The sequence below is a fragment of the Zeus faber genome (genome assembly GCF_960531495.2).
Source record: "Zeus faber genome assembly, chromosome: 20".
In the NCBI taxonomy this organism is placed as follows: domain Eukaryota; kingdom Metazoa; phylum Chordata; class Actinopteri; order Zeiformes; family Zeidae; genus Zeus; species Zeus faber.
In genome coordinates, this window is record NC_137207.1 from 6,641,701 (window position 1) to 6,659,315 (window position 17,615).

Genomic DNA, 17,615 nt, shown 5'->3' on the forward strand with positions numbered 1-17,615 from the left:
GTTTCCAATTTTACCGATGCAACGTTTCCCAAAGCGTTGAAAAGTTATACAACTCTTGAAAGTAACAACATTATACATTATGTGGAGGGGTGAGAACAACAATTTAGGCGAAATGCATGGTCAGATTCAATGAATCGAGAGGAAGAGGAACTTTGCACGGCGGAACCGAAATGTGGGGCGATCCAATTCCACCCGAGCGGAACAGGTGGTAGCACACCCGTGTCCAAACCAGGAAGTGTATAGGTTATGCCGCAATACTTCCATCTATTCATTTCGGTTTTTAAAAGTTCGCTTTCATCTGACTTTTTCACGGTCGGACGCGAACGATTATTTTCGGTCTTATAAATCACGCTGTAAGGTGAGAGGAACCGTGCGGTTTGTGTTTTCACTGTCTTGTTTGGCCTAATGTTTGGGGGCTGTAGAAAAAAATGCTGTAACCACTTAGCTTAGCCAGTTAGCATCACAAATTGGCTGCATCGGTTCTTATCAGAGCGCTATAGATGGCGTAATTTATTGTGGGAAGAAAAAACAGGGAAAGCTATTATCTATATAAAGAGTTTATTGGATATTTTGCACACATTGTATGTACTGTTTATTGTAGGTCCTACCTATTGTATGAAACCATTACAGATCCTACCTGCTGTATGTAATTACTACAGATCCTGCCTGCTGTTTGTTAATATTACAGATACTGAATAGATTATGGATCCTATACTACAGATCCTGCCTACTGTTTGTTAATATTACAGATACTCCCTAGTATATGTACATTTTTACAGATCCTGCCTGCTATATGTAAATATTACAAAGCCTACCTAGTGTATAAAAATATTACAGATCCTACTTGCTGTATGTCAATATTCCAATATTAAAGGTCCTACCAAGTGTATGTCAATATTACACATAACATATCCTACCAGATATAAAGTAGAGTAAAAAAAAAAAAAAAGTAAATATTTTCTTTGAAATGTAGTGGAGTCAAAGTCAAAAGTCTCAAACTGAATATATTTAATTAGATAGTGGAAAAATGTATATAAATACACTTACACCGCTGCTTAACATCAATTCAAACACGATCAGTGGCTCAATAAAATGAGATGATTGTTCCCTGTTCTCTGTGAATTTGTACTCTAGTATCTTTTGACATAATGGCTGTTGCCTGTGAATTAGTCAAAAATTATGAGTTGCTTATCCCGCAGGAGCACGGCATGCTAACCAGGCTCTCTGTGGCACAGACAGCGTTCAGACACAAGGCATACTAATGCTGATGGTCAGGTAAACAAGCTTGTCTTTGGATAAACATTAGCAGGCGTGAAGGAAGAAGCCATTAAAGCTTTAAACTTGCTATCGCTTGTTACAGTCCAAGAATGGCCGCAGGAATGCAAGAGAAACAATACACGCCATCTCTTCTTAACTTCTTCATTTATAACCCTTCATTCGGACCACGGGAAGGAGAAGTGAGTATTACACCATCAAACAAAGCCCATAGTCACCTTTATTTGCTTTGTGCTTATCCAGTCCTCTCGTGATTTGCGCTGCACTTTCAATGATTTCTTTATGTCTGTCAAAACCTCTCCCCAGGATTATTTTAATGCAAAATATCCTGCCAAAATCACTTATAGAAATCTTGTTTTCTTCTTGTTCAGGAGGAGAAGAAGATCTTGTTTTACCACCCCAGTGAAGTGGAGAAGAACGAGAAGATCCGAAATGTCGGTCTTTGTGAAGCCATAGTACAGTTCACCAGGTAGAGATTTTTCTGCTTTGCTTCATCTAGGAGAAGAAAAAAAGACATTGATGTATAAAGGTAGCAATCAGTCAATATAATGTTAAAAATGTCATAATTTAGGGTATACAATAAGAAGTAAGAACAGACAAACTCTCATCTAATTCATATCACAAATTGTGTTTTGGCTAAGTGACACCCTCTTGGGTTTGAATATGGGGAACATTGTCAGCCCAAACGCGTACATCTTCTTTTCTTGTACATTTTCTTCTCTCTCTCATCTTCTACCCTATTAACTGCATTTACGTTGGGCTGAATTTATCATGTGACTCATCATGTGATCCGGTTTCCATAGATCATCCAGAGAGGCAGAGGAACTTTGTGGTTAGTGAGGTCACATGATTGTGGTTGAAAGGAATTGGGTTTGATTTTCTTTTGTTAGTGGTTACAACCACTAACGAAAGGAAATCAAACCTGCTTGACAGTTTGGTGGAAAAAGTAAGAGAGGCGAGATTGAGATGGTTTGGACATGTGTGTAGGAGAGATGAGTTACATTGGGAGAAGGATGCTGAGGATGGAGCTGCCAGGCAACAGGAAAAGAGGAAGGCCAAAGAGAAGGATTATAGATGTGGTGAGGGAGGACATGCAGGCGGTTGGTGTAAGGGAGGAAGATGCGCAGAACAGAAGGTATTGGAGGCAGATGATCCGCTGTGGCGACCCCTAACGGGAGCAGCCGAAAGAAGAAGAAGTGGTTATACCAGCTGAAGAATCCTTGAGCCATAATCAAATGAAGGAGGAAGACAGATCCCCCTGCTGGATATGAATAAATTATATAAAGTCTTCCTGACCAATTGTCCAATGACACCAGGGTTTTTTAAATTGGGTAGGGCTTCCACATAAGGGCTGTCTGCCAAAGTGAATGGTAGATCAGTCATGTTCACAGCAACCAGCTCCAGTTCAATGTCGCCAAAACAAAGGAGATGGTGGTAGACTTTAGGAGGACCGGGGCTACTCTTTTCCCTATCAATAGTCATACAAAATACCTGCAGGAGCACCTGGGCAACAAACTGGACTGGGTTTAGAGTACTGATGCTCTGTATGAGAAGGGGCAATCGACTGCTTCCCTCTGGTCATTAATTTGTGATTTATGAACTACTATCAGTGGAGCCAGATTATAAACTTAGCAGGTTCTATTGTGGAAAGATTTTAAAGATGGAAGGTGTTGTTTATCCAGTGGTATAATGTAGTTCCTTCAACAAGGGACTGCTCCAGACTCATTGTAGGTCTGCCCTCAGCCGTCCAACTCTACAACAGGTCCAAATGGTGATGTAGAGTAGATCTTTGATTTGAGATGGAGTCACATGCTTAACCTTGATTGACTGGACTATACTGTAATAGAATCATAAACTATCTATGGAGTCTGACTGGGAGGGCTATCACATATGCTTCATTTCAATAGCCTTGCAATAGCTGCCTTGCTGGCCATAACCATCCATGTTGTCTGTGTTCTAGGACCTTCTGTCCCACAAAGCCAGCGAAGTCCCTCCACACCCAGAAGAACCGACAGTTCTTCTTTGAGCCAGAGGACAGTTTCTGGATTGTCATGGTACAGAATGAAGCTTTGCATTTTACTCTTATCACATGCATTGTCACTTTGTTGATATGATGCCTCCCTCTTAAAATCGGTTATTTTGATTTACTGCCGTTGTTTTTAATTGGATCTGCAGGTTGTGCGGAACCCAATGGTGGAAAAGCCCAACAAGGATGGAAAACCTCCCACAGTAGAATACCAGGAAGAGGAAATACTCGTAAGACTTTCTCAATAAATTGTTTCTTTTTTTAAATATAGAACCCTATCTGTATTCCGTCTGACTGCTGTGTTGTCTCTGTAGGACACTGTTTATGGAGCAGTATTAAGGCAATGCTACAGCATGTACAAGGTGAGCAGCCATTGGTCACAATGCCTTCAAAATGGAGAGATGTGCCCAAGCAGGAAGATGGTGTTCTATTTATTGATTGATTGGTTGGTTGACCTCTTCCTCTCAAGCTCTTCAACGGCACGTTTGGCCGAGCAATGGAGGCCGGTGGAGTGGAGCTACTCACTCAGAAGCTTGAGAAGTTCTTCTACAGGGTAAAATGAACCAAAACATCTACACTGAAAAGGTCATGTAAACTGACAGATGATTACCGCTGTGGGTCAAAGAGTTCTTATGAAAATAATCGGAAGGCGTGGTGTTTTCACATGGAAACACCTGGAGATGTATACATAACTTCTTATTATGAAAGGTTAACACAGGAGATCTTTGACAACGCTACTGTGTCAACCATATCATAACCTATGCCGGGTTTACCTTTTTACCGCCTAATGACTGTGTAAATACCAGCAGTAAACCTACACTACATCACACTATTCAACGCGGGCCGTGTCCCGAAGCCTCAGTGAGGGCATACACCTTACAAAGAGTTCCTCCAACGTACCGTTGTTCAATTGATATCTCCGCTCATGTGACTTACAGCACACCGACTCATACCAAGTCAAATTTCTTGTTCATAAAAAACAACTTGGTCAGTATAAAACCCTATCTGAAAAAACCCCGTTTAAAAAGGCACACAATCCAATCTTTTTATTGAATACAAGTCAATATAATAGTTTAATTAGGACTGTTTCAACTGCCATTTAAAGAACAAAAATTTATAAAAAAATCGAATATTTTTGTTTTAAGGTATGCCGTTTATGCCTACTCACTGCATTAGAATTGGTTTTAGAGAAACTAAAACTGCTATTGAAGGGAATTCCCGAACAAATTGGGGTAAATGACAAATAAGGTTTTTAAAAGGGTAGTAAAAAAATTTGAGATACGTGCATTTCTAGTTTTTTATTTTGCCAAAAATATGGATTTTGGCATGGTCGGGGGGGGGGGGGGGGGGTGCTGCTGCATGCCTGCGTTGATCTGGTTGCACTTCGCCTATCTCTTCTAGTGCCAAAACTCATACCCAGCACATACACTGCACAATACGCCTAGGGTTTGCAGGATGGGTGGGGATGTGGTGTGTGAGAGAAATATGCATACAATCAAAATTTGACTAGGGGCAATAGCCTCTTCCTGTTGAGGGGGGTTTTAAACATTGCCTCTGTGTTTCCAGGAGCACCCCCCCAGAGTTTATAAATAAAGAGACTCTTATAAAGAGACTGTTCTTTCTCTACAATGTCAATTCTAACATTGAAGAACAAGATCACATTTCTTCCTGTTTAACCTTGTATGGAGATAAAGATAACCCCAGGGGAGCTTGAAAGTTCATTGTAAGGGATATTAGCCTGCGTCTGCCACCAAAGTTTGTAAGTACCTGTGAATTCACTGTTTAAAGGTACCACCTGGGGAGACAATTGAGGGGCACAGTCTTGTAAATGACTTTTGACAAATGGCTACAACCTCTCTATGGTATAAAGCCGTCTTCGTCAGAAAGAGGGGCAGACTGGTCAGAATACTGCTTTGGGGCAGTACTGAATCTTTCTCTTAATTCTGCAGAATAAATATCTTTTAATATTCTCGGTTTTTGTTTTCTTGACCTCACCGACAATGCAGAAGAAATTCTTCTACAGGCAGCAGCTGCGATCTTGCCCGTCACGCTCCTTTTTTATTTATTTATCTTTTTTACATAATTGTTAAATAAGTCAGGCGGAACAACACTAAATAAAGGCTTGTAGTCCTTTTCACTTCACTTTCATTTTTTTCATTTTTAAGCCACAAAACTCCCAAATTGAGATTGAAAGTGGCTTTAAATTAAGCGTACGTTCTAGAGAATCTTTTCTATCTAACATGCGTCTTTATATCTCTCGGACACAAAAAATGCCATTGTTAAAATAATTTAAAAAAATATTCAAAAGCAAAAGATTCACTTCTCACGACAGCACAAGTTGTCTCGTTGTTGGGGGAAATACAAATAATTCATTTCTAATTAGGGGGGAATAGTCCCAGGTGTCTTATAAGCTAACACGGGCATCCCTCTCCAGGATGTAACCTAAAGCGGGCAAGCTATGTGTATATCGGAGGCTAATGTCAGGGCCTCTTCTTCTCTATCATGGGGTGACGTCAGTGTTTCTCGAAGGCTCTCCCCTCAGCCGTTATCGCATCGTAAGCAATCACTAGTTGGCAGGTGAACCAACACCTGTGTGTGTGTGTGTGTGTGTGTGTGTGTGTGCGTGTGCGTGCACCTTGCGGTGTCCAGTATCTGCAGACGCTCCACCTGCAGTCGTGTGACCTGCTGGACGTCTTCGGGGGCATCAGCTTCTTTCCGCTGGACAAAATGACGTACCTGAAGATCCAGTCGTTTGTCAATCGGGTGGAGGAGAGCCTGACCCCAGTCAAATACACCGCCTTCCTGTACAATGACCAGCTCATATGGTACAACCCCGGAGGCCACTTGCTTTTACTTATGTAGTTTTGTTTTAATTTTACTGAAGTAAAAGTGTAGACATACTCACTCTTAAATGTACTCAAAGTATGAAAAGTATAATTAAAAGTACTTGGCATATCCAGTACCCTGATATATATAACACATTCTATAATAATGAAATAATTACTTACTTGAATCTTACTTACCTACTGTGGCAATCTTAGTCTTATGGTGTTTCAAGATATCAAGAGGTTTATTTGTCACATACATATACATACTTCCATACATGTATGCAGTGAAATGTCAATGCAATGCACCCGGTGATCACGCACAATATGTTCTCGACTGAACACAATAGCTACCTAATTTGTACTCGACTAACTCACTGAAACTAACTGATTCCTAAAACGTAATAACAGTAAGTAAATAGAATAATCTAGAATAAAATAACTCAAAAGTAACACAGGGTGGGGGTACAAAATAGAAATAAAGGGAATAGACTTATGTATATGGGATAGGCTATTATATTTTTACAGATATGTGCATTAAAGTGGCATGTGAATAAAGTGAGGTAGTGTGTGGGGAGATATACAGTACAGTATACAACAGTACAGCACAGCAATACAGTAACACCGAACAGAACAGCAACACTGCACAGTATGCAGTAACCCAGTACAGTGATACAGTATGCAGTTCAGTAGAGTACAGTACGTGTTGACCTGTGCTGGGGAATGAGGCTCAGAGGTAAGCGTTTTCAGGTATAATCAACTGAAGTCCATTTATTTAAATCATGAGCAGGAAAAGGGTGTGGGAGCAAAAACAACTAAGGTTCTTCCCGGTCCAGGAAATCAACAGCATTCCTGTCTCCTGCTGGCGCTGTCCTCCTGGTGACACACAAAATATAACGATTTACTTTACTGGTTTGACCCGAGGGAACACCACAGATATCCCTCCCCAGCTCCATGCCGTGGCAGGGGGTGTCCACCCAGAGGCCCTCGTCTCCTCGCATCTGCATCGCTGTGTAGTTTCCTGGGAAGATGTTCCATCTTAAAAGCAAACTTCTGTAATTCCTGGAACCAGCGGGCGACACAGGCATTGCGTTCTTTGTTTGTAGCCATCCATCTTAGGGGTGCAGGGTCTGTTACTAAAGGGAACTTTCTGTCTAGCAGGTCGTACTTCAGCTTCGACATTGTCCACTTAATGGCAAGACGTTCTTTCTCCACCACTGCATAATTATTTTCGTGCTTTAGGAGTTTTCAGCTGATAAAGGTAACTGAGTGCTGTTGCCCATTTACCACTTGTTAATGGACCGACCCCAAACCTGTCTCCGAGGCATCTGTTTGTAGGACGAAGGGTTTGGTAAAGTCCGGCGCCACCAGGACAGGTTCACCACAGAGGGTCTCTTGGAGGGTGAAGAAGGCCCGGTCAGTGTCCGTGGTCCATTCCACCTGGTGGAGTTGCCTATTTTGAGTCAGATCGTGGAGAGGAGCCGCGAGAGCAGAATAATTCAGCACAATACCCCATTAGCCCCAAGAACGTTTTGACTTGCCTCTTGGTAGTTGGTTTCAGCCAGCAGTGGATGCTCTCCAGTTTTTTCCTCTGAGGTTTGACCAACTCTCCCCCGATGGTGTGCCTTCTTTGGGTTTGCCACCAAACCTGCATCTCTCAGGGCAGTGCATCGCTTGTAGCAGTCTTTTGTGGGAGTCCAAGTCCCTGCCGTGAATTACTTCACCATCCCAAGTACGCAGCCCTATAGCTCCCGTGAAGTTGCAGGATTCTGTCCCATCATTCGCAAAATGATGCATTGAAATGTAGCTAGTATCTCATGGATGCCGAAACGTAAGACCCGATATTGGTGCAGCCCCTCAAGTGTCGAGGAAGCTGTCTTTTCCTTTGCTTGTTCTGTGAGAGGTACCCCCCAGTATCCCTCAGTTAGGTAAAGGGTGCAGATGAATCTTGCAGGGCCCAACCTCTCGACCAGCTCATCTACCCGGGGCATGGGGTATGAGTCGAACTTCGATATCTCGTTTAGTTTCCGGAAGTCATTGCATTCCGATCTAGCTTTGGTACCATGAAGATGGGGCTCTGCCAGGTGCTGTGGGACTCCTCAATCACTCCCATTTCCAGCATCTTCTTCACCTCTTCCTTTGCCACGGCTCGGCAGGCTTTTGGGATCCGATAGGGTCGTTAGCAGACGATCTGTGCAGGTTCAGTCCTGATGTCGTGTTGAATGATGGCCGCTCAGCCAGGTTTGTCAGAAAACACATCTCTCTAGTGGGATATCAGCTTCCTCAGCTCCTGTTTCTGGTGAGGACTCAGCTTCTCTCCCAGGGGGACTGGTATCGCCTCTGGGGAGGACAAGTTAGTTACCAACGCCACATTTGGGAGCTCTTCTGGTTTGTCACACTTTTTTAACAAATTCACATGGTAAATCTGGTGCAACTTTCGCCTACCAGGCTGACTCACTCTATAGTTCACTGGGCATTTGCGCTCTATAACGTCATACAGTCCTTGCTATCGGGCCAAGAACCTGCACTCACTTGTGGGGACCAGACCAACACCTCTACCCCGGCTGGAACTCTCTGACACTGGTTCCCCTGTTGTAGATTTGGGCCTGGGCCATTTGGGATTCTTCCATGTAGGCCTGCACTATAGGGCAGAACCGCAACATCTGCTGGTGCATGTTAGACGTGATCGATCACTGACCTGTAGGGGTACAATTGGTTCTCCTAGTCTTCTTTGGCCAGGCCAAGGATTCTCCGAGGTCTGCAACCATACAACAATTCGAAGGGGTAGAATCCTCTGGAGAATGGGGCACTTCCCTGATGGCAAAGAGCACATGTGGAGCTGGTCAGTTTTAAACATTTTCCTTGGTCACTTTAGGCAGCATGCTTTTAAGGGTTCTGTTTAATCTCTCCACTAAGCAGTCTGTCTTGGGGTGGTACAATGACGTACGCAGTTGCTTCACCTTGAGGTTTTACATAGCTCCTGCATTACTGTAAATATGAAACATGAGCACTGGTCGGTTAAAATCTCGTTGGCTATGTCCACTCGGGAAAACAGCAAGAGTACCTCTCTAGCGACAGCCCAGGCACTGGGGGGATGGCCTCTGGAAACCGGGTGGCATAATCCATGATGACCAGGATGAAGCGGTGTCCCCGAGTGGTTCAGGGCAAGGGTCCCACTATGTCCATGGCTGGGAGTTCAAAGGGGGTTTCAATGATTGGTAGTGGTATGAGAGGGCTCTGGTGGTGCGGCTTTGGGCTATTGAGCTGGCAGTCGGCACAGCGTCTGCAGTTGTCCTGGACATCTCATCTTACACCTGGCGAGTAGAACCTTGCCATGACCCTCTCCAGGGTCTTCTCCACGCCAAGGTGGGCACCGAGTAGATGGGTGTTGGCCAAGAACAGAACCTAAGGGACATATGTTTTGGGTACGAGTAGCTGGCTAGTCCATTTCTCCCCCATTTTAAAGCCCCTGTAGAACAAGCCATTGGTTGTATCAAAATTAGGGTTAGAGGCTTTATTCATACCTGGCTGCAGTGATCCCTCAATGACCTGTACATCCTGGAGGGCTTGGATCAAGGTGGGGTCTTCCCTCTGGGCACCGCAAAGCTGCCTGGTCGGGTGGGCTCGGCCGGGATGGCCTGGGGGTATTCTGCAAAAATCCCACTGGGCTCGCCTTCTTTCGGGAAAGAGGGTTAAGCCGGGGGGTGAAAGTGGAAAATATACTACAGTAGCAAAGTACTTTACACCACTGCTTTTTCTTTAGAATTGTTTACCAGAGGGTAGTGGGTCAGCATCTGCACCTATCGTGACGGACCGGGTAGAACAGAGGCGGAGCGCGGGCCGTAATCCTCTTTGCTGCCATAAACCAGCCTTTATGCGCATCCCAACAGGCTGCATGCTTTTAATTGCGCCGTTATCCAGCCAGATCGGTGCGGTAGACGGGAGGATTATCCCGTTACTAATGAATTGACCGCAGAGCCGATCTGATGGCGATGCTGCTGTGTGACATTTTTGCGCAAGCCTTTGCTGAATGCTGGGGAATGATATTGGGTCTTTATGAGGAATACAGCAGCGTTAGATGCTTAGAGAGCTACTGGTGAGCAATTGTAGTGTCACAGAAGCTGACATCAACAGTAGACAAGACATAAACACATTTGCAATTTATAATAACTTAATGAAAACAGAAAAATAAATCTAAAAATAAACAATGAATGAGTAAAGATTTAGAAAATATACAATAAACCTCATGATAACCAATCATTATAAACCTACGGATTTAGAAAAAAAAAAACCTCACATAAACAATAACCATAAATGCTACGCACCTGTTTAAAATGTATGTTTTCTAAGTGTGTCCAAATAGTTTTGACATGTTTGATTTGTATTGCAACTGTGGGTTCAGGAGTGGACTGGAGCAGGAAGACATGAGGATCTTGTACAAGTACCTGACCACATCGCTGTTCCCCAGGCACTCTGAACCCGAGGTGAGGTGGCCATTATTCCCTTGAAAATGGAAACAAACAGTACCTAAAAGTGTACTTGAATGTCCTTGAATTTCATTTTGAAATGTCAGATTGAACCCTGAATAAATCAACACTTCAAAACAAAAACTGTTTCTCTGAATGAATTCAGAATTTTCCTGTTGAATTGACTGTACCTCCGCCCCCAGGCAGTGCTAGGTAGTTGTACAGATTTATTCCAAAGCGAATGAAAGTGGCTTGAACTTATTTAGGATGTTGATGGAGGGTTAAAGGTGTTAGCGGACATTAAACAAAATCTCTTATCATTAAACAAAACCTCTTATGTATCACTTCTTTCTTTCATAGCTGGCAGGCCGGGACTCTCCCCTCAGACCGGAGGTAGCTGGAAACCTGCTGCACTATGGCAGGTAAGGCATCTTCTCTGCTTTTGGCACCTTACATGTGGCAAGTTATTACTCGTGCTCTCTGACAATTCCATGTTGGACCTAATTATTATTATCTTTTAATGGTGACTTAATCCATTACACAAAGAATTACATTTCTGTGTCATTTTCAATGCACCGTGGCCATTACGTTAACAGCTCAAACACTGCGACGTTTGAATGGTTAATATCAGTGATGATATTGGAGACAGGAGCACTCGTACATTTCTATTTATTTAATGTATTCCATATCCATCAGCTTACCGTGCGGTTGCACACATGCTTTCCTTTGGCTCGCAATGGTAGGTTTCGTTAGATTTACAGAATCAACATGAAGCACAAGCCCCCGTTGCAGCATCATCAAGAAAAATTACCTTTAATTTTAGGTTTTCGCAGACTGTGTTTGTATGGGGGAACATTTACCTAAAACCCCAAAACATTCTTGGTTTGTGATGATTAAACGTGATTTTGTACAATCATGCCGGCAAAAGTGGAGAAAAGCCAGGAAGTACCACAACAGCACAGTAAACAAATGGGTTTACTCATTAGAGTGGAAAGGAAATGGGTAGAAGAAAAAGACTTGATTTATCCATGGAGGGAAATTGCCAAATCGCATCAAAATAATGGGCAACAATAGTGTAGTAATGATTAAAACAACATAGGGGGGGGGAAATGGCAATAAAGATAAAAATAAACTGAAAAATAGACAAATTTGCAATATGGAATAAACTACAAAAATGTACCAAAATTTGGACTAATATATAATATACAGTACATAACAATTTAAAGAATGGTAGCATTTGGCAATATACAATCAATCTAAGAATGAACAAACAATAAACCTCTAAAACAATAAAACAAACCTATGCATTAATAAACAATAATACGTGTCATTATTGCATATTATATGATGAATTCATGGCTGGATGGCCGTATTCCATTGTTCATCACCGGCTATGTGTTGTATTTTGATTTATGTTTGGGTGTGTGGAATGCGTAATGTATGGTGAATCATATCCCATCTCTTCATGGCGCCGTATCCATCCAACAGGTTTTTGACAGGACCCTCCAACCTCAAAGACCCCGAGGCCAAATTCCGATTCCCCAAAATATTTGTCAACACCGAGGACAGCTACGAGGAGCTGCACCTGATCGTGTACAAGGTGAGATCATGAGAAAAAAAAAAGAAATGGTTTCAAATCAAAAGCCCAAAAGTCTCTTTCGATGAAGGATTTAAAAAAATAATCTTCAGTGACTGAAGCGTTTGACCTTCCTATGTCGGTGATAAATTCAGGTTTAGCGGCTCCGCTGCTTTAACAAATTATATGGATTTTTGCGGATTAAATGGCTGAGATTTAAAATGATGAAGTGCGTCACGCAATTTGTATAACATTGTCTTTTTTTGTGTGTATTTCTTTATTTTTTCAATCCCGTGCACTGTGTATTAAACCTTCGAATATTCTTTTTCAGGCCATGAGCGCCGCAGTCTGCTTCATGATAAGCGGTAGGTGTGCCCTTAATAAGTAATGAAACACTTGCAGTACTTCTTCTGAGATTATTATTACGTCTTTTGTTCTTTTATTCATCTCACTAGGATTAACTGTATTCTCACCCCTGTCCAGCCTCGGTGGAGCTGACCAGAGAGTTTTGTGAGCAGCTGGATGCACTGGTGGGTCCCCAGCTCACTTTGCTGGCGTCGGACATCTGCGAACAGTTTAACCTCAACCGCAGGATATCCGGGTCAGTAGTCACGACTCTCATTTCTTGCTCTGCAGTGTGGGAGAATAACACGATTCTGTTCAGTTTCACACCAAGCACACTCTCCCGTACATAACAGTATGTAGATGGTAAACACTTCCTCTCAGGCATCAGGAAGATAAACGCCTGACTGCCTCATGACTTCATTGACTTCAGAAAATCAACGTCTACGTAGAAGGGATGAAATAGTGTCAAATCTAAAGCCCCTTTCACGCATGCAGTCAGTCCCTTAAATGTTCAGGAACATTTACTGCATGGGGTTATGTGTGAATGGGAGCAGGTATCAATATATAGGGAAATATGTACCGCCAATTTCCCACCTCAACAACTAGTAACATTTCAGGAAAATGCCGGTACGGCTGTGTTGGGAATCAAAGCAGTAACATTGCAGGGACAAGCACGTTAAGGGTTATGTCTGTCTGACGAGAGACGCTTTCACGTTGAGCGAGCGAAACAATCACAAGACTGAAAATGGACTGAATAAATCCATGAATAAGAAAACTCCATTAGGAAACAGCTAGGTTGTACAATAAAATGAAATGTATTTTACTGCTTGTACCGATTGTACTGCTTTTTTCTCCTCTATCAGGCCTGACAAGGAACCCCAGTTTAAGTTCATCTACTTCAACCACATGAACCTGGCGGAGAAGAGCACCATCCATATGAGGAAGACGACCAGCGTCTCCCTCACCTCCGTGCACCCGGACCTCATGAAGATCCTGGGCGACATCAACTGCGACTTTGCCCGGTTGGCTCCTCCTCCCTTTATAAGAGCAGAAAAGCTAGTTCCTTTCCTTAAAACTCGACCAAATGCTTGTTAAACAGTGGTGAAATTATTTTAACTGGTATTGGTAACTATTTTAACTGTTACCCCAGTGAACCAAGAGTCAGCGTGTTCCTTAATGTTTTTGTTGGACATCAAGTGTCCCATTGAAAGAACCGTCCATGTTTTGAATGTAGTCAGATACATTTGAGGATGGATGGATAGATGCAGACGTGTCGAAAGAAAGATTGTGGAAACTGGCATTAACATGGGAAATGGTTAAAATGCTGAAGTCGAACCAGCGTCTTACAGATAACCTAAAAAAACGATTGCTATAAGAAAACTGGGACTATTTGTACTGCAGGCATGCAGAATGGGTATCATGGGTTTATTGCTGCTATAAATCTGTAACAATAATCAAATCAGTGACACACCGCTTTTTTGATAAATCTACTAATGTTTAGTTACATAGTTAGGAGGCAACACCTCATTTTTTAAATGATAGGTAGATGGATATATACTTTATTCATCCCCAGAGGGAAATTGCAGTGTCAGCAAAAACTCACATCAAAACCAGAAAGATGAACCTAAGCAAAGACCACCATATCGACAGGTTAATCACTCTATGCATTTGAAAGTAGAACAAAAGCTGTTCTACTTTAAAAACATGTGTGTGTGTGTGTGTGTATGTGTGTGTGTGTGTGTGTGTGTGTGTGTGTGTGTGTGTGTGTGTGTGTGTGTGCGTGTGCGTGTGCGTGCGTGCTCAACATTTTATATGATTTCACTCCAGGGTGGACGAGGATGAAGAGATCATAGTAAAAGCCATGACGGACTACTGGGTGGTGGGGAAGAAGTCAGACCAGAGGGAGCTGTACGTCATCTTGAACCAGAAGAACGCCAATCTGATCGAAGTGAACGGTAGGTCCGGCACCAATAATATCACAGGGTTCTTGACAGGTCCTTGAGTTGCTTGAATTGCTTAAATTCCATCCACAGAAATGTAAATGCTGGAATACGTTAAATAGCCCCCTTTGTGCGAACTACTTAAAGTCCTGATCGTGGAAAACGTGTGATTTTCCCGCTGGTTTTGTTATTCAAATCGTAACAAACATTTACAGAATTGCTTTTTGGATGTTATGTTAGGGAAATAGTAATTTAATCCAGCATGGTTGGAAATAGACACTCCTAATTGTAGATTATATCAATTTTGAATAATAAATTATATTACTATTATATTTAATTTAATGAAGATCACATTGAAAATGTATTGTATTTGTTTTGCCTGAAGTCCTTGAAAATGAAAAGATAGTGCTTAAGAAAGTACTTCAAAGTCCTTGAATTTCATTTTGTAATGGCAAAATGAATCCTGAAAATAATTATAATAATATTGTAAAAAAAAAAAAAAAAAAGATATATATATATATATATATATAGTGATACAAGGCGAGATTATCGTCTGGGATTTTGCTTATCATGAGTTAAAAGTTGTGTTCAGGAGTATCACAGTAAAAAAATGCAATTTACTGTTCTGTTGCTGTTCTAATCAGCACCTACATGCTTGGTTGTAATATCCACATTAGTACTTATTGTTTCTCACATCTTTGTCTCACATTGTGATCTTTTTCTTTTCCGCTAAAGAGGAAGTGAAAAGGCTGTGTGCGACTCAGTTCAACAACATATTCTTCTTGGACTGACGGAGAGTCTGAAGATGATGGAGATTGACATGAAGACTCTTGGACCTTACATAAAACTGTCATCTTTGCAGGCACCATGACAGCAGCAGTGTAATGCAATAATTGCATTGTAAAAAAAAATATATATATATATATATTACCAAAGAAAAGGCCTTTTCACTTCTTTTTTTCAAGAAAAACATTTGTATTGAACCTATACAAATTGTAATTTTTCATGTAAGTAAATGTAAAATTGGAATTTTACTGTACATACATTGTCTTGAGTAAGTTTGGCGCGGATTTTTTTTTCTCTCTAGTTTCTATGGATACACTTTGGTCACTCAAAATTAATTTAAAACCATGATAGATGCACAGAACATGTTTTGATTGGGTTCCATTGATAATTTTGTATAGTTTTAAAATAAGATATGTCGAATATAATATTATGATTTGTAAACAGTTGCCCTAAATTTAATAAATTAAGAAATTCTTATTTATTTCTTGCCTTCCTTGCCTTTTTTTTTCTACTGCTCCTATCTCTGGTGATTGGAGGATGGATAGATAGCACACTGATTTTAAACAGTCATTTTCCCAATTTTCTAATTTTACATTTAGTATAAATATAATAATGGCAATGATAATAGGTTTGTTGACAATTTTAAAGTATTCCTCTTCATTATGTCCTCAGCTGCACCTAAGTACAGTCTGGAGTCATTCCATTGTACCAAATTTAAAATATTATAGTAAATGTAGCTTTGATATGAAAGGACAAATAATTCTTTACCCACCAGACCTAATCTTTTATACATGCTGATTCAATATGAAATTTAATTTATTATTATTATTATTATTATTATTGGGGGTCCAGCCCCAAGGGGCGGGAGCCCTATTGGTTTTTGTTCATGGAAAAACTGACGTGTGACGGTGTGAGCTTGACCCACAGGCAAGATGAATAAAATGTGTATCCGGGGAAGTTCCAACATGCTCTCATCCAAGGTTGTTCCAAATTGGTCCAATATTGTGGAATAATCTAGTAAGAACCTGTATTTCTTGTCATTGGCGCAAAGCGTGCGCATGCGCAAATGTCTGCTCGCACAGCTCACATGATAGCATTGTAGTCTAGTGATTGGTCAACAATCGGGTCTGCACTAAGATGGCAGTGCGCGCAGATGTAGCTGACATAACTATGGATGTCATGGATCCAAACAACCCACCGACTATCTGAATAAGATGAGTATTATGGACAGTTCTAACATGGCGTCGTTCGAGTTTCATCCACATAGGTTTTGTATTGTGGAAGGAGTTTGTGATCAACAATTGCCACCACCAAGATGGCGACACCGTTCACAGACGTATGAATCCTGGTGCACATGCGCAAATTGACGGAGTACACAGATCACGTGACAGCGTGATCTGTGTTATGAGGGACCTTCTGATCACAAGTATCCATGTGCGGCAAAGTAAATAATCTGTGCACCAGCAGGAGTCCACTGCAGGCTCCCTGCATGGAGCGCGCACATGTTTTTTTTGTTTTATTAAATTAGAAAATAATTAATACATCTCAAGAAATAAGAACACATTTATTTGTTTAATTTGGAGAAACGGGAAATGAGCATGCGTAGCGCAAATGCATACTGGAGTCTCCATTTACACCACTGTTCAACACTTGCCTGTTTTATGAAGTATCAAACTTATATAAATATAAGACTTAAAATAATTGTCGCACAGTAGTCATTTTGATTGAAAGTGTTTAATGAAAATGTCAAATTATAAGGAAAGTTACTGTGTTATTGTGAAGGCAGTTTTTGTTGATTTACAAAGTGCAATAAAATAATTGTGTTCCTCAAAATGGATTAATGATCACGATCACAATATTTAATAAAATAACCGGGATAATAATTTTAGCCGTAATCATGCAGCCCTACTAAGAATGATAACCGGCGTTGGTTGACGCCGTAGCAAACCCACCCACAGCCGCAAACACCACCCCAAGCTGTAACCAGGTCAGAACGAATAAACTTGAGTCTTCTTCTTTCGGAAACCTGAGGATTACCCATGATGAGAATCTATACAAAATAAATCTGTACTCTGTATATCTGTACAATACAATGACACGGTGATGTCAATAAAATACATATAATGAAGAAAATACAGAACAATATAAACAAACATATATTTATACAGATTTCTCACCCTGGACTGTTACCCTTTTATCATATTTTCCACCTTAAAATAACAATGACATAATTTGCCGGCATTCAGGCACATTAATGAGAAATGGAACACAAGGTTTGTATGGTTTAGACGGTGAAAAAGGCTTTAGAAAATTGTGCTGTGATGTCATTCCCGCTGTGGGATGTGTAGCGATTGAAGTGAACAGAGCTGTGCGTGG

General features: G+C 41.3%; 1 protein-coding gene across 1 annotated transcript; it reads left to right on the plus strand.

Annotated features, from left to right (window-relative positions):
- The first annotated feature begins 223 nt into the window (after positions 1 to 223).
- ccz1 (CCZ1 homolog, vacuolar protein trafficking and biogenesis associated) lies at positions 224 to 15,714 on the plus strand. Its single transcript, XM_080021939.1, has 17 exons — positions 224 to 358; positions 1,200 to 1,275; positions 1,361 to 1,457; positions 1,647 to 1,744; positions 3,236 to 3,329; positions 3,451 to 3,531; positions 3,616 to 3,663; positions 3,771 to 3,854; positions 5,951 to 6,126; positions 10,529 to 10,610; positions 10,953 to 11,014; positions 12,081 to 12,192; positions 12,500 to 12,533; positions 12,652 to 12,769; positions 13,377 to 13,535; positions 14,341 to 14,468; positions 15,189 to 15,714. Exons 2-17 carry the CDS (start codon positions 1,262 to 1,264, stop codon positions 15,242 to 15,244), a joined length of 1,443 nt encoding a protein of 480 aa, XP_079878065.1. The 5' UTR covers positions 224 to 358; positions 1,200 to 1,261; the 3' UTR covers positions 15,245 to 15,714.
- Positions 15,715 to 17,615: the final 1,901 nt, after the last annotated feature.

Bases quoted from the DNA above. Each gene is read 5' to 3' on its own strand.
- ccz1 (XM_080021939.1), top strand. The intron at 12,534-12,651 runs GTAGGTGTGCCC...ACCCCTGTCCAG, and splicing joins AGTCTGCTTCATGATAAGCG to CCTCGGTGGAGCTGACCAGA. The intron at 12,770-13,376 runs GTCAGTAGTCAC...CTCCTCTATCAG, and splicing joins CTCAACCGCAGGATATCCGG to GCCTGACAAGGAACCCCAGT.